Raw genomic sequence first — 23,090 nt, 5'->3', positions numbered from 1 at the left:
TTCACTCTGACGTTCTAAATGCCCAATCTAGTCTTTTTTTTTTTTTTTTTTTTTGAGACAGAGTTTCACTCTTGTTGCCCAGGCTAGAGTGCAATGGTGCCATCTTGCCTCACTGCAAACTCCGCCTTCTGGGTTCAAGCGATTCTCCTGCCTCAGCCTCCCAAGTAGCTGGGATTGCAGGCATGTGCCACCACACCCAGCTAATTTTTGTATTTTTAGTAGAGATGGAGTTTCACCATATTGGTCAGGCTGGTCTCGAACTCCTGACCTCAAGTGATCCACCCGCCTCGGCCTCCCAAAGTGCTGGGATTACAGGCGTGAGCCACCGCGCCCGGTCTGGTCTTGTCTTAAATAAAATGGCAAGCCATGATGAGGACCAAATTGAAGCAACTTTGGCAAAATTACATATTGTAACAAGCAGGCAGACTTGAAGTGGACCTGCCCACCTCAGATTTGCATCCTACCATTTGGGAATTCATTGCATGACCCACAGAGTCTGAACAGGAAGGCAGACAGGAGAGGAAGAGCTGCCAGTGAGATAAATGGCCTCTCTGGAATAGCTAAGAGTACAATTGTATTGTGGATTATCTGAATCAGTTAGGACTCTGTAGCTAATAAAAGAAAGGAGATTCAAACTGGTTTAAGGGATAAAGGGAATTTAATGACCTATAAAACTGAAGAATGAAGGCTGGTCTCAGTGGCTCATGCCTGTAATCCCAGCACTTTGGGAGGCCAAGAGGGGGCAGATCACTTGAGGTCAGGAGTTCGAAACCAGCCTGGCCAATATGGTGAAGCCCCGTCTCTACTAAAAAAACGAAAAATTAGCCGAGTGTTGTGGCACACGCCCGTAGTCCCAGCTAGTCGAGAGACTGAGGCAGGAGAATCCCTTGAACGCAGCAGGCGAAGGTTGCGGTAAGCCGAGATCACGCCAGGCCACTGCACTCTAGACTGGGCCATAGTGTGAGACTGTCTCAAAAACAAAAAACAAAAAACAAAAAAACTCAGGGTCACTTTCAAATCCAATTTTTAGTCAATATTTTGTATTTTTAATTTTAAGGTTCCCAAAAAGTCTGGATTCAACCCCAACGCTTTCTCACAGAGGGCGGCTTCAGGTTTCGAACGGTGGACGGAGTGGGAGAGGCTTCGGTCAGCGGTGGTTGTGGGGAAGTTCGGGCGCAGCCCACGGCTCCATGCCCTGCGGCGGGGTCACGTGCAGGCACCAGCTTGAAAAACTCCATCGGGCGCGGAGCTGACCCACTCGGGTCCGAAGCCAACCCTAGTCGGATCAAGCAGCTGAACGCAGGCCCTGGGACCTGGTGAGGGCCGTTGCGACCTCGAGAGTTCTGCGGGTGGGTGGGAAGCAGGAGTGGCGCGCTGAGGCGGGCGTCGGGCAGTGTTCTGGACAGCGGGAGTCAGTGCCTCAACTTCCCCAGGATTCTTCCGTGGGAGCAGCCCACTCCCACACTCCGCCCCGCGTGGGAGACGAGCCCTGAGAACCAGGAGACACAGCCAGGCCAGGAGACTCCAGAGCCCTGCCAGACTTGCTGAGACCCAGCTGCAGGAAGCCCTATGGCCGGGATGCGCTCACGCAGAGTCCGGGTCTCCCGCAGAGAGCCAGGGGCAGCCCCTGCGGGAGGGGCGGGGGCGGGGCTGGGGGCGGGGCCAAAGCTGGACCTGGCCACGCCCCGGAGGATGAGGGGAGTCCCGCTAGGGTCGGGGGTCTCCCAGGAGCTCCAGCGCTCTGCTCCCCTTGGTGTCGCCCGAGGCTGCTGGAGGGTGGTGAGACCGTGGCTTGGAGAGGACGTGCTGGGAAGCTAGGTCTGGAACCCGCCAGGCTCGCGGTGGAACTGTCGCGGGAGAGGCACTGCTGCACCGGGACGGTGGGCTGGTGGGCTGGCCACTCTGAAGAACCTGAGCCTGCAGTTACCTCTGTAGCTGAACCTGCGAGTATGGAGGGAGGAAAGAGAAGCTTTCCTAGATGGCCAGAGAGCAAGCCAGGCTGAAGGGCTCCGGAAAGGATCACAGGAAGTGGGCTGGAGGGTTCCTTGCGGGTGGAAGGAGGAGGAGAGAGCTAGTGAGCAGGCTTGGGGGACCGGGGAGTGGGGGGAAGAGGGCGAGGCTCCTCTCTTTCCTCTGTTGCTTGTGGGCGTGATTGCAACCCCCACCCCCGCTTATCTGCGATGTCAGCCACAAAGATGTTGACCCGGAGCCCACAGAAGGCCAGTGCAAAGAGAGGCCCGTGCCCTTTACTCTCTGCCTTATCTTGTAGGAAAAGAAAAACTTTTTATCTGAGGAAGGCAAGCCTTTTAAAATTATCAGGCCCATGGAGAGGATCGTTTGAGCCCAGGAGTTCCAGACCAGCCTGGGCAACATGGTGAAACGCCGTCTCTACAAAAAATACAGAAATCAGTCGGGTGCGGTGGCTACTGGCTGTGGTCCCAGCTACTCAGGAAGCTGAGGCAGGAGGATCGCTTGAGCCCAGGAGGTCGAGGCTGCAGTGAGCCAAGATCGTGCCACTGCACTCTGGCCTGGGTGACAAAGCCAAACCTTGTGACCAAAAATAAATAAATAAATCAGGGCCAGAGAGGAATTAAAATGAGACAACAGTGACATCCGATTGCCCCCTTTGAGCTATGTGTTCATCTCTTGAACTGCTTGCACTGGCTTGCTATTGCCATAAGTAGCTATGAATTAACCTAGTAATGCCACACTGGATACTATAACCCACCCCCTACAGCTTAACAGTATATAGCCAATCACTAATCAATGAGGTTCCTTTAAACCAATGAGAATTCCTAACAACTTTGTATCTGCCCACAGCTCACTCCCTGTGCCCCTTTTTTGCCTTTGAAAACCTGCTTGTAACAAAGCCCTAATGGAGCTCATATCCAAGGTTACTTGGGTCTGAGTCTTCCTGGCAGCCGTCCTCCCTTTGTTTTTTGTTTGTTCGGTTGTGGGTTTTTTTTTTTTTTTTTTTTTGAGACGGAGTCTCGCCCAGTCGCCCAGGCTGGAGTGCAGTGGCGCGATCTCTGCTCACTGCAAGCTCCGCCTCTCGTGTTCACGCCATTCTCCTGCCTCAGCCTCCCGAGTAGCTGGGACTACAGGCGCCCGACACCAAGCCCGGCTAATTTTTTTGTATTTTTTAGTAGAGACGAGGTTTCACCGTGTTGGACAGGATGGTCTCGATCTCCTGACCTCGTGATCCAACCACCTCGGCCTCCCAAAGTCGTTTTTTGTTTTTTGAGACAGAGTCTCACTCTTGTCACCCAGGCTGGAGGGAAATGAAGCGATCTCAGCTCACTGCAACCTCTGCCTCCAGGGTTCAAGCGATCCTCCTGCCTCAGCCTCCCAAGTGGCTGGGATTACAGGCAGGCACAATGACACCCGGCTAATTTTTCATATTTTTAGTAAAGACGGGATTTCACCATGTTGGCCAAGCTGGTCTCGAAGTCATGACCTCAGGTGATCCACCTGCCTCGGCTTCCCAAAGTGCTGGGATTATAGGCGTGAGCCACCGCGCCTGGCCCTCTTGGGCTCAAGTAAACTCTTTGAGTCATATTTTGTGCCTCAGCCTCTTCCTTTTAGGTTGACAATTGACTCCCAGAATATGGAGGCTTCAGCTATGAGGAGCAGGGCCATGGGTGAAGAGTGCCCACACTGACTCAAAGAGAGGTCCCCAATTGGGGCCCAGCTTTCCCACCCTATCCCCTCAGGAATCTCTCCCCTGGGACGCCTGTGCCTTTCCTGAGCCTGTGGAAATGTTGGTTTCCTCCACCTCCCCAGCATGATAGACTGTGAGGGAATAAGGTGATAGTGGCTCTAGGACTCCCCAGCTGACTCAGTGAACCTCTCTGTACTACCCCCACCAGCATGCCTGGAACCCAGACACGGCACAGCTGAGAGGCTTCTCCCATGGGCCCTCCTACGCCGCCGGTGAGGAAGTTGCAGGAGGCAACCCAGAGGGGCAGAAAGAACACAGGTAGGAGGGGACGCTGGACTCCCATAGCAGAGATGCCTGAGGGAGAGGGAGGGAGACAATTCGGGATGAGCTGAGTTACCTCCTGCCACCTGTCCTGCAACACCCCCCATCAGTCTCCCTTTTCTGTCCTCCTTACACCATCCCCATCTTGGGTCTATCCACACTCTCCTTGCTGTGGTCCTCATTCCCCGACATCCGCCCCTTTCTCATATAGCTGTGTTTCATGCCCTTCGGCCCCCTCGGACTGGCCAGCAGAATGCAGACCCCTCCAGGACAAACACACTCAGGTCACCCCAAAATGGAAAGCGGGATCTGAGATAACAGAAACCAACTCCTAAAAGTCAGGAAACATGGCAACGCCCTCCCTTCCTGTCTTCTCAGTCTCTTTTGGAACATATGGTTGTATTGTATGCACCTTTATGTCTCCAAAGTAACCCTTACCTGGTCCACATCTCCCCATTATCCCACCATGAGAACATCTGAATTGGAGCATGGGGGCTTCCTTAGTGGCAGGACTCTAGTAGGGGATGAGGAGCCAGGAGAGGTGTATGGGATACGTGTCTGCCCCGGATGTCTGTCTGTCTGAGTAGCCCAGTGTCTCCGTCTTATGCCAAAGAGGGAGGGAGACCTGGGTGGGGAGGGGCTCCCCCTACCAGGACACTTGAAGGGTCAGGTGCACCGATTCCCATCCCCACTACCACTACCTTCTGTTCCTGGGCTATCGTCCCCTGTTGCCTCCATTCGAATGCTCTTTCCCCAGATCTTCTCAGGGCTACTTCCTCTGGAAGTCATCTGGGTCTCAGTTCAAATGTCATATCTTCCAAGATCTTCCCTAAAGCCACCACCCTCCCCAAAAAAACACACACACAACATTCTATGCCACAGCCCTTGCTGTATTTTCGGCTTACTGCTTACTGATTTTATCTTATTGCTGGGTTTTTTTTTTGTGGGGGAGGGGGGCGTGTTTTGTTTTGTTTTGTTTTTTAGACGGAGTTTCGCTCTTGTTGCCTAGGCTGGAGTGCAATGGTGCCATCTTGGCTCACTGCAAACTCTGCCTCCCGGGTTCAAGCGATTCTCCTGCCTCAGCTTCCCAAGTAACTGGGATTACAGGCATTCGCCACCACGCCTGGCTAATTTTGTATTTTTAGTAGAGACAGGGTTTCTCCATATTGGTCAGGCTGGTCTGGAACTCCCAATCTCAGGTGATCCGCCTGCCTTGGCCTCCCAAAGTGCCGGGATTACAGGCGTGAGCCACTGCGCCCAGCCCTTGTTTTGTTTTATTGAGACGGAATCTCGCCCTGTCGCCCAGGCTGGAGTGCAATGCTGCGATCTCGGCTCACTGCAACCTCCTGCAACTTCCGCCTCCCAGGTTCAAATGATTCTCCTGCCTCAGCCTCCCAAGTAGCTAGGACTTACAGGCATGTACCACCATGCCCAGCTAATTTTTGTATTTTTAGTAGAGACAGAGTTTCACCATGTCGGCCAGGCTGGTCTCGAACTCCTGACCTCAAGTGATCCGCCCGCCTTGGCCTCCCAAAGTGCAGGGATTACAGGCGTGAGCCACTGCACCCGGCCTAATTTTTGTATTTTTAGTAGAGACAGGGTTTCACCATGTTGGCCAGGCTGGTCTTGAACTCCTGACCTCAAGAGATCCGCCCACCTCAGCCTCCCAAAGTGCTGGGATTACAGGGGTGAACCACTGGCCCGGCCTGATCTTATCTTACTTATTAATTTGTTGACATGGTAATTGTCCCTGTCACCTCTCACCCTCAGGATGAAGGTTTCCTGAAGGCAAGGACCTTGTCTTTTTCATGTCTGTATGCCCAGATCCTAGAACAATGCCTGGCACATTGAAGGCACTCAATAAATAGGTATAATTGAATTAAACACAGAGATGATTGGCTGGTCAGTAAAGGGGCTTTATTGCTGCCTTTTTTTTTTTTTTTGAGACAGGGTCTTGCTTTGTCACCCAAGCTGGAGTGCAGTGATGCAAACATGGCACATCGCAGCCTCTACCTCCCGAGTTTAAGCTATCCTCTTGCCTCAGCATCCCAAGTAGCTGGGACTATAGGCGCATGCCACTGTGCCTGGGTAATTTTTGTATTTTTTGTAGAGACAGGGTTTCATTATGCTTCCCAGGCTGGTCTCAAACTCCTGAGTTCAAGTGATCCGCCCACCTCGACCTCCCAAAGTGCTGGGATTACGGGTGCGAGCCACCGTGACCAGCCCTGATTGCCCTTTTTATTCTTCTTGCTGCATTTTCATCGCCTGTCTGAGCCCCAGGCATTGCCCAGTCTGCAGCGGCCCCCAGCCACAGCTGCTGCAAACCCACCACCATTGCCACCACCACCACTACCTCAAAGCCCTCAGGAACTGAGTGGGCTGACACACTCAGGTCTTGCACATGACCTTCAAGCCCCAGTTCCCAACAGAATTGACCCCTGCTCTGGACCCCTTTCCAAGCAGCCCCATCCCCCTTATGAAACCACACTTGGAGACCACTGCTCCTATAAGCACACACTTCCCCGGAGAGCCTCAGTACAAATGCACCACTATTTATTGAGGGTTCCCCATGTCAGGCACCCTGCTAGGGGAGTCTCCAATGTCATGGACTGCCAAACTCCAGTGCTCTCTGCCTCTGAGTCTCCCGGAGTCCCTGTGCCTCCTGCAGTCAATGTGACAGTGTCGGTCCTGGGCAAGTTGCTGTGCTGAAGGGGAGGCCTTGTCCCGGGCCTGGGACCCCCTGCCAGTCACTGTCCGCCTTGCTGTCTCTGTCCCTCACCTCCTCTGGTATCATGCGAGGCATTTACTCATCTGGAAACAGATACTCTGGGTGGGGTTGGGCAGCCATACCCGCTCTCCAATCTCTCCCCACTGTTTGGCCCAGTGTTTCTGTGAGAGGATCAGGACAAAGGCAAAAAAGCCCAGGAGGTTCACTGGCTGGCCTGTGATCCACAGCTCCCGTTTCTTCACCCAGATGCAGGATCTAATGTGGTTCCGAAGCTCAAGGCTGAGGCTGGCTGGTGGATTATACTCCAAGTTGGGGAATCTGCAGGCAGGAATTATGGAGGCCAGCGTTTGGGGCAAGGTGAAGGGCCTGCAGACTTCAGGGGCCTCAGGACCCAGCTACTGGCCATCTTCAGTCCCTTGGGCTCCTCTGCCAGGTTGTTGGCTGCTCCATAACATTGCCCCGCACCTGCCACGGAACCCTGGCCTCCAAGAGACCCAGAGCTCAGGGCTTTCATCCCCTGGGTGCCAAGCCACACCCAGCACAGTCTCTTCTGGAGCTCAGACTTAGCATCTTTCTTGGAGCAAGTAATAGGAAAAATGAGAGGTAAAGGAAGAAATGGAGCATTTGTGGGTGAGGAACACAATCACCACACACACACCACAGTCGGCAGAATGCCTTCCCTGATACATATACACACATATCTACACATGCAAGTGCACACACGCAGATTTTCTGAGACACACACTCTGAATTCTTCTGGAAGAGAAGAACTGACTTGAGAGGGCACAGGAAGCACCCATGAATGGAAACTAGTATGTCCCGGACTCAAAAGACAGGACCAGTCATTGCTGCAGAATCAACCAGGGTGAGTACTGGTCTCTGGGGCCCAGATCACCATTTTCTTTGGCTGGTTGGCTTCCTGCTCATTCCTGTTCACAATTTTATCCTAGGACTTTATCTTCAAGGAGGCCCCTTTTTAACTGCCATGATCTAGATTTATCTTCCTTGGCCTTGAGCATAGCAGGAATACTCATTGGCCGTAGGCTCAGCCAGCTCAGTACCCATTGGCTGCTCTGCACTAAGCTTCTGTCTCCATTGGCCGCACATTCAAGGCATCCTCATTCATTCTTATTGCTGTGGGCTCAGGAGGCCGTTTTCATTGGCTGCCCGGTCCTGAAGCTCGATCTCTACTGGTTGCCACGAGAGGTAGTATCTCCACTGACAGTGAATCCAATGGATGAATGGGCTTTGTTCTCTCCGTGCCACACTGGTAGGTGTCTCCCAACATGTGCCCCCTCCTCAGCCTGCATTAAGGTGGGGGGGCATTGGGGGTGCCTGAAGAAGGCCCAACAGCCTCGAGAAGCCTCTGGTGCTGGCGAAGGTGCCTCCTCCTTTCGTGTTCCCCTGTGACTTCACACACCAGCTGGGCAGGGAAGGCCCCAGGAAGCCCCTTCAGCCAACCTGGGGGAAGAGAGACAGGCGATCCAGTGAGGTAGGGACAGGAAGCAGGTGAAGAGGGAAAGGGGGCCTCATGGGTTCTCAGGCCTTCAGGGTCATTGTAGGTGTGGGAATTCATGGATAAGCCTGGAGCATCAGTAGAAAGGGCATCAGAAGTGGAGGTGACAGCAGCTTGGAGAGGGTCTGGGCTGCTCCTCCATCAAGCCCTGCATGGCTGCTCATGTCACTTGGAGTAAGAGGTGGAGTCCTTGCAGGGACCTGTCAGGTCCTGCGTGATCCCGTCCCTGCCACTTGTGTGACCTCATTTGCTTCTCCCCCTTTCTCTCTCCTGCTGGCCACACTGGCCTCCTTACAGTTCCTCAGTCACACACCAACCACAGGGCCTTTGCACTGCCTGCTGCCTCCAGCTGGGACATTCTTCCCCCAGACACCATGGGCCTAAATTAGCTCCATCAAGCTTCATGCTGCCTTCTCAGTGAGGTCCACCTCAGCCTCCGTATTGAAAATTTCACGCTGCCCAACCCTGGAACTCCTGACCTTCTTTGCTCTGCTCACTTTTTTTTCCCCCCATAACACTCCTCACCTTCACATGTACTTTATAACTTACTTATCTATTTTGCTCATTCTTTATCGTCTGCCTCCTCTGCTAGAACATGGCTCCAGCAAGGAAGGAAGTGTGATTGATATGTTTGATGCACAGTCCCTAGAACAGCGAGTGGCACTTCGTAGGTGCTTAATAAATATTTCCTGAATGAATAAATGAAACACGGCCAGGCTCAGGGGCTCATGCCTGTAATAACAGCACTTTGAGAGGCTGAGGCAGGAGGATCACTTGAGCCCAGGAATTCAAGACCAGCCTGAGCAACATAGCGAGACCCCCACCTCCATTAAAAAAAAAAAAAAGAAAGAAAGAAGGCCAGGCACCGGAGGCTCATGCCTATAATCCCAGCACTTTGGGAGGTGAAAGCAGACGGATCACCTGAGGTCAGGAGTTCGAGACCAGCCTGGCCAACATGGTGAAATCCCATCTCTACGAAAAATACAAAAATTAGCCAGGCTTGGTGGTGGATGCCTGTAATTCCAGCTACTTGGGAGGTTGAGGCAGGAGAATCCTTTGAACCCGGGAGGTTGCAGTGAGCCGAGCTCACACCACTGCACTCTAGCCTGGCTGACAGAATGAGAATCTGTCTCAAATAATAATAATAATAATAAATACAAAATAAATAAATGAAAGACTGTCTCACCTTCAGGGGTCTTGTGCAGGTGTTTGGGGGCAGCCCTGGACTCCAGACTCCGTCCTTCAGTTTTGGCAGGTGTAGATGGCTCTGAACACAGTTCCTGGGAACAGTCTGGTTGGGGGTGGGTGGCATTAAAGTGATTTTGTTTAGCTTCTCCCCCATATTCCTCTAAGACTCACTTTTTCTTCCCTCCTCCCATCTAGGGGGATACTCACCACAGTCCTCATAGATGGTGTCTGGGGAGCAGGGAAGAGGGCCTGGGGTCGGGAAGGCTCCTAGCCAGCGCTGCATGTCTGATCTGGTGGGGACATTGGGAAGTGTCACAGATGGCCCAAGAGATCCTCTGGGGCTGAGACAGGAGCCACAGAAGAGAGAGACTGGGGAAGTCGGAGGAGCTCTGAGAGGTCAGATAAGCGTCCCAAGGGTGTTTTCTGAAGGAAACGCAACTCACAGGGAAGAAGCTTGGAGTAGCCGGTGGGTGGGGCGACCCTGGTGGTTGCTGAGAAGGGAGAGGCGGAAGGTAGGGGGTCCAGATGGATCCGGAACCTGCTGGGCCTGGACCAGGGAGCGATGGGCATAGTCCAGAACCTGTAGCCGCTGCCCACTGCCCAGGGATGAGGTCGTTCAGAAGGACAGCAGGGGTCCCGCTGGACCCCTCCTGCCCACGCCAGACTGGGCTCCTTCCTTCCCTAGGACTCACCTCTTAGGCTGAGTGATGAGCAGCAGGTCGCTGAAGAGCAGCAGGCAAAGAGGGGTGAAGCGGGGGCGCGAGGCAAAGAGCACGCCCCCCCTCCGGCACCCTAACTCGGTCAGCTCTCCCTGGAACTCCAGGCGCCGTGACCAGGAGACTAGGGGCAGGGCCTGGGAGGAAGCAGAGGCAGAGGAGGTTCTAGCAGCAGCAGCAGCAGCACTGTGGGGCAGGGCAAGATGGGGAGCCTGGGCAGGGATGTACCTTGACTTTGTGGAAGCGCAGCCTTTGGGTGAGCCGGATCAGCTCTTCAGTCTGCTTCATGCGCCCCACCTCAGCGCTGCAACGCTCGATGATCTAGGTAAGGGGATCTGTGTTACCCATCCCAGCGGCCAGCCCCCTACTCCCTACCATTTCTCTCTACCACCTTGTCACCTCCCCCCACTTCAGTGTCCCTCCTGCCCACCTTGCTGACAGCACCCAGGGCCTTCTGGGCATTCTCCTGACGGCTGGACCCCTCTTCTGTCTGACGCAGGATATTCTGGGGACAAGGAGGAAGGGTGACTGGGCCCCCTGCTCTGTGGCCCTGGGATTCAGAGGGGCCACAGCTCAGAGGACCCTGCCTGCTTTGGCCAATTTCAACAAGGCTGACAGACCTCATCATTCACCATCTGCAGAACCCTAAGCAAGTCCTGTTACCTCTCTGAGCCTCAGCTTCCCCATCTGTAAAATGGGGCTAATATCCACCTAGCATATCAATAGCATTGTTTTGAGGATTCAAGACGGTAATATAGGTAAAGTGCTTAGCATAGTTCTTGGTACATATTAAATGTTGAAAAGAAGGTTCCTATTTTTTTTTTTTCAGAGTCTGGCTCTATCACCCAGGCTGGAGTGCAATGGCGCGACCTCGGTTCACTGCAACTTCTGCCTCCCAGGTTCAAGTGATTCTCCTGCTTCAGGCTCCCAAGTAGCTGGGATTACAGACATGTGCCACCACGCCTGGTTAATTTTTTGTATTTTTAGTAGAAATGGGGTTTTATCATGTTGCCCAGGCTGGTCTTGAACTGCTGACCTCAGATGATCCACCCGCCTCGGCCTCCCAAAGTGCTGGGATTACAGGAATGAGCCACTGCGCCCAGCCTGAAGGTTCCTATTATTTTTTTTTTGAGACTGAGTCTGGCTCTGTCGCCCAGGCTGGAGCGCAGTGGCCGGATCTCAGCTCACTGCAAGCTCCGCCTCCCGAATTTACGCCATTCTCCTGCCTCAGCCTCCGGAGTAGCTGGGACCACAGGCGCCCGCCACCTCGCCCGGCTAGTTTTTTGTATTTTTTAGTAGAGACGGGGTTTCACCGTGTTAGCCAGGATGGTCTCGATCTCCTGACCTTGTGATCCGCCCGTCTCAGCCTCCCAAAGTGCTGGGATTACAGGCTTGAGCCACCGCGCCCGGCCAGGTTCCTATTATTTTAATAATTATTAACCAAAACTGTTAGTGCAGGCAATACAGCAGAGTAGCTAAGAGTGCTTAATTACAATTTTTTCTCCATCAATTATTTCTTTTTTTTTTTTTTTTTTTTTTTTTTTTTGAGATGGAGTCTTGCTCTGTCCCCCAGGCTGGAGTGCAATGGCGCGATCTCGGCTCACTGCAAGCTCCACCTCCTGGGTTTACGCCATTCTCCTGCCTCAGCCTCCCGAGTAGCTGGGACTACAGGCGCCCGCCACCTCGCCCGGCTAGTTTTTTGTGTTTTTAGTAGAGACGGGGTTTCACCGTGTTAGCCAGGATGGTCTCGATCTCCTGACCTTGTGATCCGCCCGCCTCGGCCTCCCAAAGTGCTGGGATTACAGGCTTGAGCCACCGCGCCCGGCCTCCATCAATTATTTCTATATGACCTGGGGCAAGTTATGTGACCTGTGCCTTAGCTTTCTCATCTCTGAAGTAGGACAAATAATAGTCCCTACCCTCACACAGTTGTGGGTAAGGTTACACAGGTGTATAGCACTTAGAACCATTCCTAGAAAGCTCAATAGCTGTTGAGCTATTATGATTAGTATCATTATTATTATTGTGTTGTCTACACTGGGGATAGATAAAGCTGAATAAGATCATAAAGACACTGAAAATCTAGTTGGGAACTCTTCACATAAAGATCCCCCCATTCGCTGGGCTTAGTGGCTCACACCTGTAAGGCCAGAGCTTTGAGAAGCTGAGATAGGAGGACTGCTTGAGGCCAGGAGTTCAAGACCAGCCTAGCCAACATAGTGAGACCCTGTCTCTATAAAAACAAAAATTAATAAATAGCAGGGCATGGTGGCACTGTGGTCCCAGGCTGAGGCATGAGGATCCCTTGAGCCCAGGAATTTGAGGCTGCAGTGAGCTGTGATCATGCCACTGCTCTAAAGATCCCCATATTGGGTGACCTGGTTAGAAAGGAGTCTCTGCTTTGCAATAGAAGAGAGCGTGTCAGCTGGGAACAGTGGCTCATGCCTGTAATCCCAGCACTTTGGGAGGCCGAGGCGGGCATATCACGAGGTCAGGAGATGGAGACCATCCTGGCTAACATGGTGAAACCCTGTCTCTACTAAAAATACAAAAAATTAGCCGGGTGTGGTGGCGGGACCCTGTAGTCCCAGCTGCTCAGGAGGCTGAGACAGGAGAATGGTGTGAACCCGGGAGGTGGAGCTTGCAGTGAGCTGAGATCGTGCCACTACACTCCAGCCTGGGTGACAGACCAAGACTCCATCTCAAAAAAAAAAAAGAGTGTCTCAGGCCGGGTGCAGTGGCTCACACCTGTAATGCCAGCACTTTGGGAGACTGAGGTGGGTGGACCACGTGAGGTCGGGAGTTCGAGAGCAGCGTGGCCAACATGCTTAAACCCCATCTCTACTAATAATACAAAAATTAACCGGGCGTGGTAGTCCACACCTGTAATCTCAGCTACTCAGGAAGCTGAGGCAGGAGAATCGCTTGAATCTAGGAGGCAGAGGTTGCAGTGAGCCGAGATCGCGCCATTGCACTCCAGCCTGGATGACAGAGCGAGACTCCATCTCAGAAAAAAAGAAAAGAAGAAGGAGGAGGAGAAGAGTGTCTCAAACTTTTTTTTTTCCCAGTATCACCCCACTAAGATGCCTTTTTTAGATAATTTTCCCTAAACATCCCCCTCACCATGAAAGTTTAATTCTACAGATCTACTGGAACTCTGTTTATGCACTAAAGCTTAATGGAGTACCACTGTTGGAATAACTAAGATTATTTTCACCCCCAAAGAACCAATTTTTGCCCCCTTGGGGGTGATATCACCCCAGTTGGGAAGGCATGTGGGTAGAAGAATACAGCCAGAGACAACCTCAAAAACTACTCACACACTCCCTGCTGAGACCCAGCAAGCAGAAGGGACTTGCCCGAGGTCACTCAGAGAGTCAGTGGCAGAGCTAGGTGTGGAACGCCTGTCTCCAGCCAGAGGCCCTTTCCCTGCACCTGGACCTGGAGGCAGTCCAGGTAAGGGGAAGAGCCCACAGGTCCCCTAAGGCAGGGCGTGGTGGGTCCTAGGCTGAGACACCCAGATTCGTAGTTATGATTTGGGGGATTTTATGTTTAAGGTGGAGTAGTGCATGGTGATAACTGGAGGGCCAAGAAGCCCTCAGGAGTGTTCTCCGATGGGGTTGGTGGGGCGGAAACTGCCGCAGCCGGACGAGTACCTGCAGTAGCATGCGGAGCCGGGTGATGCGCTGGAAGGGCAGTAGCAGGAAGGACGGCAGCGGGAGCCGCTCACACTTAGGGAGGCTCTGCAGCCGGCGCAGCTCGGCGGAGAAGCGCATGTTGGTGTCCCTGCAGAAGCAAGAGTGGTTAGCGGCTGCCTGGAGGCCCTGGTGCCCCAGCCTGCTGTGGCCTCGACGCCACCCCTCTCTCCAGCTTCCTCCACACCCCTGGGACACTCACATGAGGCGGCTGTAGGTCTCCTCCTGATACTGTTGGTTCCGCACATAATCCACATACACCGAGAAAGGCCCCACAGCGTGGGCGTGCACCACATCACACAGGTCGCTGATGTGGGGGGAAGAGCGCACACGGGACAGGAGCGTTGCTAGAAACCTGAAGGAATTGGGGAAGCAAGCAATGGGGGCGGGGCAGAGAGCCAGGTCTCCCGGGTTCGTGAGAGAAGGGCTGGGAACCAACTGGGTCAGTAGAAGGAAGGACCTGGGCCCGGGAGAGAGGAAAGGGCGTGCCCAGCCGCCTAAGGGCAGGTTCCCTGGAAGTACAGGAAGCCACTGACCGTTCGCTGACTCCCTGGACCCGCTGCACATTGGAGAAGAGTGTGTGGTGATCACGGGGGGTGAGCGTGTCCCGGAGTGCCTGGCTCAGCACGAAGGTGTCGGTCAGCAGCCGCAGGGAGCGCAGGTAGGAAGCCTCGGATGTTACCACCTCGAAAAGACTCTAGAAAGAAGAGCAGGCAGTCGTGGAAAGCCAGGACCCTGGGCCCTCTTCCCCTACGTCTGACCCATGCAGCCCGCCCAACCCCAGCACCCTCCTCCCGTCTCCCACCTCCAGCTCCCACCTCCTGCATGCGCCTCTCCTGGGGGCTGAGGGTATCCAGAAGGCCGCTTGTTTGCACAGCCGGAAGCTCCTGCCACAGGGTGTTGCGAGGTCCAGGGGGTCGTGGGAAAGTGGGCGCATCTCCAGCATTTGCTGGAGAAGGACTCCCATCCTCACCGACCCCCCACAGCTCCTCTGACAGCACAGCTGCTCGGTAGGTCTGGTACAGAGGTTCTAGAGGGCAAACATAGCACTTCAGGGAAGCCCAGGGTCCCCAAACCCTTCCCCCACTGCTTGATGGTCACAGCAGGGACCCTCAGGTCCAGAGGCCCTCACCATCCTGCAGGGGCAGCTCCCAGTTCTGCTCCTTCAGCACCTCTAGCCCCTCCTCTTCCCTGTGGAGAAAGAAAGGGAAGGGAGTCCCCAGGGCCACGACTACTGCCCACCTCAGGGTGCTTGTTGTTCCCATGCTGGACAGGGCAACGCACATGCAGGTTGAATGTAGGGATCCTGACGGCTCCCCACCTCAAACCTCAGGCTTTTTGTTTTGTTTGAAGGGGAAAGACAAGGTTTCGCTATGTTGCCCAGGCTGGTCTTAAACTCCTGGCCTCAAGCAATCCTGCCACCTTGGCCTTGCAAAGTGTCAGGATTACAGGCGTGAGCTACTTTGCCAGGCCCAAATTTCAGATCTTTGTATGTGCCTTTTAGAGAGGAGCCCCTGAACTAAGTGGGCCCCATTCCTATCTCAACTATTGTAGACCAGAGACTTCTGAGTCTCCTTCTCAGCCTTCTCACGTAGCAACCATTGTCTGGAATGCCCTATTTGTGTGTCAAGGAAGCTCAACGTGGTGGACTACACTCTCACACCTCCCACCAGCACGTGTAGCCCCTTATCTCCCCTGCTCTGGTCATCGGCACCACCACACCCCCATTCGCCCAAGCTAAAAACCACGCTAGTAAATGTTTGTTGAATAAATGAATGGACCCTGATAACAATGGTGAATCTAAGATAATTAACAAGCCTGGATAGCATAGAAGAGATGGTCATGATTGCCAAATAGATTTTCAGACAATAATTACAATAGAAGCTCAAGGTGAGGGAAGGGAGTTAAAGTGGTACACTTACTCTGGGCCCGGCTCTTCACAATATCATATCCCCACGATTCCATGAAGTGGCTTCTATGCTTAGCCCCATTTCATAGATGAGGACACTGAGACCCAGGAAGGCTAAAGACCTTCTTTTTCTTTTTTTTTTTTTGAGACGGAGTCTCGCTCTGTAGCCCAGGCTGGAGTGCAGTGGCCGGATCTCAGCTCACTGCAAGCTCCGCCTCCCGGGTTCATGCCATTCTCCGGCCTCAGCCTCCCGAGTAGCTGGGACTACAGGCGCCCGCCATCTCGCCCGGCTATTTTTTGTATTTCTTAGTAGAGACGGGGTTTCACTGTGTTCGCCAGGATGGTCTCGATCTCCTGACCTCGTGATCCGCCCATCTCGGCCTCCCAAAGTGCTGGGATTACAGGCTTGAGCCACCGCGCCCGGCCTTCTTTTTCTTTTTTTTTTTTTTTTTTCTTTTTTGAGACAGAGTTTCTCTCTTGTCGCCCAGGCTGGAGTGCAGTGGCGCGATCTTGGCTCCTTGCAACCTCCGCCTCCCGGGTTCAAGTGATTCTCCTGCCTCAGCCTCCCGAGTAGCTGGGATTACAGGCACCCGACACCACGCCCAGCTAATTTTTGTATTTTTGGTAGAGATGGGGTTTCACCATGTTAGCCAGGCTGATCTTGAACACCTAACCTTAGGTGATCCTCCCGCCTCGGCCTCCCAAAGGGCTGGGATTACAGACATGAGCCACCGCACCCAGCCTTCTATAAGATCACAGAATTGATAAGGGCCAGAGCTGGGATTTGAAACAAGGGCTGCTTATCTCTAGAGCCCTGGCCCTTGTCCCCTCACCTTTGTGCAGGTGGGATTTAGCTGGAGCTGAAGGTTAGTCTGCCCTCAGGTAGAAGCATGGTGGGGAGAGAACCAGGGAATAGGGGTGGGGGTGTTCGGTACCTCCCCTCCACAGTTGCTGGAGGAGCGTTCCGAGGAGCTTCATCAGGACTGTCCCCTGGAGAGAGAAGCCAGAGTGAAGAGAAGAAAACTCCAGGATCCCCAGCCCAGGACTCCCAACTCCAGCCTCAGCAGGAACAGTTACTATAAAACCTGCAATTCTCATCAGCACCAGAGCGCAGCTGGTAGGGAAGCAAAGAACCCAGGGCCTGTTGGGGATTGTAGTTTGTTGGAGTTTAGTCCCCCCCTGCCTCTCTCCTGTCCCCTCACAGCCCAGATGTCCACTCCCCCAGGCCCTGCACCTGTTTGGATTCCATCTTCAGAAGGCAGATCAAGATCTGGCTGTGGGGGGTCCCTGAAAATGGTGACGTCCTGCCTGACACGAGTTGGTTTAGGAGGTTTGAGGGGTGGCAAGAGTTTGCGCTCGGCAGTGGAGCGGTAGGATGTGAGGACCACAGCAGGGTGACCGATGCTTGGAGGGTTGGGGCGGGAGCGAGAGGTCCGCAGTGGAGAGGCCCGACGGGGGGCCCTGGGGACCTCCTCATAGCCCCCCACAGGCACCCATCTGAGCTCCAGGCCAGGTCGGGTGGTGTGGCAGACACAGGGGCAGCAGGGAGGGCAGGCCAGGCCAGCATCTGTGGGAGATGGATATCCTAAGGAGAAAGCCCTTGGGGCCCAGCCCCACCCCTGAGACCATAGACCATCTCCATCTTTAACCTGCCCAGCAACTGCAACACCAAGGTCGAGGCATCTGTAGATCTCCTCCACCCTGACTCCCTTCAAATCCTGACATACAGAAACCAGATATCCCAAACATTAAATCCATTTTTGAAAAGGTAGCCCCTGAAAGTCATTAGCACTGAAAACGAAGAAGATGGGTGGATTGAGGTCCCCCAGCGCCACCCCCCCACACTCACCTGGAGCACCGTTCTCCTGGGACCCACTCCCGGGGAGGGGAGCTTCTCTCTCCCCATTGACATCTGCTCTTGCTTGGAGACCTGGCTCCGGGGCGTCTGCATCCTGAACCCGGCCTTCAGCACCCCCTTCAAACCTGCCAGCCAGCCTCCGCACAGTGCCAGGGGCTGAGGCAGAGCCATTCTGAGCCAGGACCCCGGCCATGGGGAGCAGAGGCGTGCGGGGTGACCCAGAAGGCTTGGGTGGGGGGACTGGGGACCGGGGAGCAGGTTCTGGGGAGGCGGAGCGCCGGGACACTGGACTAGGTGTGGGGGTGCTGGAAGGTGACTCTGGGGAAGTCTGGGAGTCGAGGCTGGTTCTAGAAGTTGAGGAGGGCAAAAGAGCAGGGGGCTTGAGGGATGCAGCTGGGGGCTCCCAGAAGATGGGGGTGCACATTGGGGTTGGTGCATCATTGGAGGTTCGGGGAAGTTCTTGTGGAGAGGAGCCGTTGTGGGGAGGCCCTGAGGACTGGGCAGCCCTGGAACGAGAAGGAGGGCGGGGGCGGATGATCCGAGGGGGCTTCTGCGTGGGGGGTGTTGCTGCAGGAAAGGACTGGGCTGACATCTTCCTCTGTGGTCTTCAAAGGAGTGGGGTGCTCTGCTGGAGTCATCCCCTGAGGAGGAGAGAGGGAAACAGACCCTTAGTGCCCCGCAGGGTGGATAAACTGAGGCCACTGGAAGGCAGGATTTTGAAGTCAGGAGGGAAGGCTGGTGTGGGGGTTTCAGAGAATCCATAAAACTCAATACGGGGGATCCCCTTTGCTAGTACAACCACTCTGTGTCTGCCTACTGAACCACGTGTCCGTGGGGTGTGTTGTGGAGGTTTGTGTGTGGTTGTGGTGGGGGAGTGGCACGGTGTATTGTGAGTGTGCGAGTTCTGTGCTTGCCGGGTGGGTGTGCAGGGGGAGAGTGCAGTGGACAGTGTGTGGCGTGTGGCCCGTTAGGAAGTTCTTAGTGTGCGTGTCTGAGATAGCGGTGGCAGGGTGGGTGTGCGATGTGTGTTCTGTGCTGTCGGGGTCTGGGTGCCGTGGGCGCGCCTGTCCGCCGGGCCTGGGCTGCGAGGCGTGCATCACTGTTTCCCTGCTCCACCGGCCCTCCGCCCCCCATTTCCCAGTTCCTCTCTCCGGACTCTCCCTTTCCGGATTATTTTTAGTCTCCTTTTCCTGCCATCAAGATTCCTGGAGCCTCTGACCCCCGGAGATGAGGAGGCCCTGGCTCAGTCTCTCCTGTCCTGCGTCTGATCGTCCCCGCCTGCCCTTGGGTCTGGTCACAGAGAGAAGCCCAGCACAGGCATGAGTCTTGCCAGGAGGCCTGGGGAGGTGGCTGGGAGAGCCAGCTGAAGGAGAGGACCAGTCAGACCAGGGCGCTGTGGCCTGGGTTTCTCTTCCTCCCTCGAGAAAGGAGGCTACAATCCCAAGAAGGCTGCAGGGTCCGGGCTGGGAAGCAGGGGAACCTCCAAACTCCCTTCAGGGCTCAGCAGGAGAGTCAGACCCCTCCAGGCCTCGGATTGGGTCCTTGAGAAATGATGAGGGGGGAACAAGGGGGTTGTAAATGACGGGTCTGGCAGCTCAGTGGCCTCTGTGTTCTGGCAGAAAGTCACTTAGCAAAGTGACCCACACAGTGGTCTTGACCACTGGCCAGCTCCTCCCCAGCCCCTACCCCTCAGGGATCCCACACTCCTCTCAGGTACCTGCATTTACTTCCTTCCCTACCCCCGACTCAGGAATCCAGGTACTCGGGCCCCAAACACTCACCCTTGAATCCCCTCCACTCTCAGTCACCTCCCAGGGCTGAGTGAGTAGGGGCAGGAAACAGGAATCAGATCCGCCTCCCAACCGGACACCCCCCCCCCCAACAAACCACACCACGCTCCACATGCGCACATCACACGGGGCCCCAGGAAACAGAAGTATCCAGGGTCTCAGAGGTTAACGGGCTCTGGGGAAAAGCTGAAATTCAGGCATGGGAAATGTGTGTACAGGTTCTACCTGAACAGCTGTGTAGATGGGGGCTCACAGGAGTGAGGTGGACAGGGGTGGGGATGAGGACAAGACCTCAATGGCACAGAGCATGGGTATCTGGACGCCTCTGTCTCAGCTAAGGGATGCTACGTGCGTCCCTCCAAGGCGAGTCTCACCATCTTTCCCAGGACTCGCACCACCACCTGTCTCTTCAGCCAGGCGTGCGCCAACCCCTCTTTCACCCCGAGGGACCCTCCCGCAGGCCTCCCTCCCTAACTCTGCAGGAGGTCCCCATGAATTTACCTTTATCTTTTTGGAATCAGTTGCTATTTTCAGCGTGTCCTTTCTGCCCCTTGGAGCAAGGAATGCGGGGCTGAGGTCTCCAAATATCTGTTCCTGTGATTCTGGGGCAGGAGCTCAGGGCCCAGATTGAGATCTCTGCGGAGGAAGCCAGTTCCTCAGCCCCACCCAGCCATTGTGTCTGGCGTGTGTGCGTGTGTGTGTGTGCGTGTGTGTGTGTGTGTGTGTGTGTGTGTTAGAGGGGAGGGCCAGGAGGTAGTACTGAGGGGAGGAGAGGTGTGGACTTGGGATCTGTCTCCTCCAGGGAGGTATAACATTTGCAGGGGGCCAGGCGTCGTCGTTCACCCTTATAATCCCAGCACTCCAGCACTTTGGGAGGGCAAGGTGGGAGGACCAGCCTCGGCAACGTAGTGTGATCCTGTCTCTACAAAAGATTTTTTTTTAATTAGCCATGGACAGGTCAGGGGAAGTGGCTCACGTCTGTAATCCCAGCACTCGGGAAGGCCGAGGCAGGCAGATCACCTGAGGTCAGGAGTTCGAGACCAGCTTGGCTAACATGGTGAAACCCCGTTTGTACTAAAAATGCAAAAACTTAGCCAGACATGGTGGCATGCGCCTGTAATCCCAGGCGCTGAGGCAGGAGAATTGCTATGGGAGGCAGAGGTTGCAGTGAGCCGAGATCGCGCCATTGCACTCCAGCTTGGCCAACAAGAGTGAAATTCCATCTCAAAAGAAAAAAAAATAGCTATAGTGGCACACATTTGTGGTCCCAGTTACTCAGGAGGCTGAGGTGGGAACATCACTTGAGCCCAGGAGTTGGACGCTACAGTGAGCTGTGATCGCACCACTGCACTTCAGCCTGCGCAACAGAGCAAAATGCTGTCTGAAAACAACAATAAAAAATGTGCAGAGGTCGGGCGCAGTGGCTCATGTCTGTAATCCCAGCACTGCTGTAATCCCAGCACAAGGCAGGTGGATCACCTGAGGTCGGGAGTTCGAGACCAGCCTGACCAACATGGAGAAACCCCGTCTCTACTAAAAGTACAAAATTAGCTGGGCCTGGTGGCACATGCCTATAATCCCAGCTACTAGGGAGGCTGAGGCAGGAGAATTGCTTGAACCTGGGAGGCGGAGGTTGCGGTGAGCCGAGATCGCGCCACTGCACTCCAGCCTAGGTGACAGAGTGAGACTCCATCTCAAAAAAATAGAAATAAAAATAAATGAAATAAATAAAACCACCTTCTAAAGAGGACCAAAACAAGACAACAATTGTCCATGGGTGACAAAAAGTTTTAGGGCAGTCCTAGTCAAAGACCCAGTTGACAAGGAAATTTGTCACCTCTCTGGCACACAATAATTTAACATAACAATTATAATTACTACTGATAACATACACTAAGTCACATCAGAATTATAGGAGTTTCCCATAATTTTGGAACACATACCAATAACAAATTTTTACAAATACAGCCCAAAGAAAAGCAAACACCATTTCATATTTAACAATGCTTCCTGTATAAGTTTTATACCTAATAAACCAAATATGTCATTTTTGGACTTTAGGGACCCTAATATCTTAAAAGATTAATTGAGTCAGAAAAAGACACAATTATAATTTGATTTTAGAAAGCTCGTCAAATATCAAAGGTTTAAAACTCTTGATATCACAAAATAGGATCACAGGCCATTGTAAAATAAGTCATTGATTTAACCAAAGTGATAACTCAAGGACTTCAAAAAAAGGCAAAAACCTTTATTCTTTGATAGAAGAGACTTAATTTTCCAAACAATAAGCCCTAAGAAAAACACCATGAAGCCAATTAAATTTTTTTCCAAATTTTTTTTTTTTTTTTTTTTTTGAGATGGAGTCTTGCCCTGTCGCCCAGGCTGGAGTGCAGTGGTACGATCTCGACTCACCACAACCTCTGCCTCCTGGGTTCAAGTGATTCTCCTACCTCAGTCTCCCAAGCAGCTGGGATTACAGCCACCACACCCGGCTAATTTTTTGTTTTTTTGTTTGTTTGTTTGTTTTTTGAGACAGAGTTTCACTCTGTCGCCCGGGCTGGAGTGCAGTGGCCAGATCTCAGCTCACTGCAAGCTCCACCTCCCGGGTTTACGCCATTCTCCTGCCTCAGTTTCCTGAGTAGCTGGGACTACAGGCACCTGCCACCTCACCCAGCTAGTTTTTTGTATTTTTTAGTAGAGACGGGGTTTCACCGTGTTAGCCAGGATGGTTTCGATCTCCTGACCTCGTGATCCGCCCGTCTCGGCCTCCCAAAGTGCTGGGATTACAGGCTTGAGCCACCACGCCCGGCCAATTTTTTGTATTTTTTAGTAGAGACAGGGTTTCCCCGTGTTGGCTGGGCTGGTCTTTAACTCCTGACCTCATGATACGCCTGACTCAGCCTCCCAAAGTGCTGGGATTACAGACGTGAGCCACCGCGCCCGGCCCCCAATATTTTATAAACATTCTATAACATTTTAATCTTGACCATAAGATATAACTTCCATAACTTTTGTATAACCTTTACGACCTTTAGTAAGGAGTCAGTTAATGCTCCAAGAAAACGTTGTTAATCGGACACAAGGGCCCATATGGCTGATCTTGCATCAGTGTGCCTTTGACATTAATGGTTAATTTATAGAGAAACTGAATTTATTTTATTTCACAAAATCAATCCTTACCATCTCACATGCCTTCTGCGATAGTCCCTGGGCCTTGAGCAGTTGAATAGCTTTAATTTGTGGCCGTTTGTCTCCGATAGTCCCTGGGCCTTGAGCAGTTGAATAGCTTTAATTTGTGGCCGTTTGTCTCAGCAATACAGTTTATTTTGATTGACATCTTCTACTGGGCCTGAAGATGAGGCTTTAATTGATGTCAGTTTTTAAGAGTTAGCAGAATTTGGTGTCTTTTTTGACCCAAGAATCAAAGCCCTGTAACTCAGTGTCACAAGGACTTTAAAAGCACATACAGAAAAATACACAGATGTAATAAACTTAATTTTAAAAAATTGTTTTTGGCCCAGCACGGTGGCTCACACCTGTGATCCCAACACTTTTGGAGGCCGAGGTGGGTGGATCACCTGAAGTCAGGGGTTCGAAACCAGCCTGGCCAACATGGTGAAATCCCTTCTCTACTAAAATCAGATCTAACCAGTTCCATGTTGCTTCTAACCTTTAAGCTGTCCTTGTTCATTCCTTGGCGTAGGC

At 53.3% G+C, this 23,090-nt stretch overlaps 1 protein-coding gene across 4 annotated transcripts; it reads right to left on the bottom strand.

The window, feature by feature from the left end:
- Positions 1-6,514: 6,514 nt before the first annotated feature.
- On the bottom strand, positions 6,515-22,885 carry ARHGEF15 (Rho guanine nucleotide exchange factor 15). Of its 4 annotated transcripts, none has more exons than XR_638892.4 (17): positions 22,566-22,885; positions 19,884-20,018; positions 17,584-18,233; positions 16,969-17,301; positions 16,670-16,724; positions 14,958-15,016; positions 14,644-14,855; positions 14,362-14,522; positions 14,028-14,180; positions 13,787-13,916; positions 10,561-10,635; positions 10,359-10,451; positions 10,107-10,267; positions 9,858-9,961; positions 9,622-9,704; positions 9,413-9,517; positions 6,515-8,171 (listed from the first exon to the last, which is right to left on the bottom strand). XR_638892.4 is itself a non-coding variant. In XM_009189638.4 (17 exons), exons 3-17 carry the CDS (start codon positions 18,182-18,184, stop codon positions 8,020-8,022), a joined length of 2,526 nt encoding a protein of 841 aa, XP_009187902.1. In that variant the 5' UTR covers positions 18,185-18,233; positions 19,884-20,018; positions 22,566-22,883; the 3' UTR covers positions 6,515-8,019. The 4 variants fall into 4 exon arrangements, 3 of the variants coding, with proteins under 3 accessions (XP_009187902.1, XP_031513221.1, XP_003912359.1); XM_009189638.4 differs by having other exon boundaries at positions 9,858-10,010; positions 22,566-22,883; XM_031657361.1 differs by lacking the exon at positions 22,566-22,885 and having other exon boundaries at positions 9,858-10,010; positions 19,884-20,300.
- Positions 22,886-23,090: the final 205 nt, after the last annotated feature.

Source organism: Papio anubis, chromosome 17 (genome assembly GCF_008728515.1).
Source record: "Papio anubis isolate 15944 chromosome 17, Panubis1.0, whole genome shotgun sequence".
Taxonomy (NCBI): Eukaryota; Metazoa; Chordata; class Mammalia; order Primates; family Cercopithecidae; genus Papio; species Papio anubis.
This window is presented reverse-complemented; position numbering and strand designations above follow the sequence as displayed.

Coding starts and splice junctions, on each gene's coding strand:
- ARHGEF15 (XM_009189638.4), bottom strand. CDS start 18,184: ATGTCAGCCCAGTCCTTTCCTGCAGCAACACCCCCCACGCAGAAGCCC. Junction 16,725..16,968: donor TGAAGATGGAATCCAAACAG/GTGCAGGGCCTG, acceptor TTCTCTCTCCAG/GGGACAGTCCTGATGAAGCT. Junction 10,268..10,358: donor TGCGCTTCCACAAAGTCAAG/GTACATCCCTGC, acceptor GCTTCCTCCCAG/GCCCTGCCCCTAGTCTCCTG.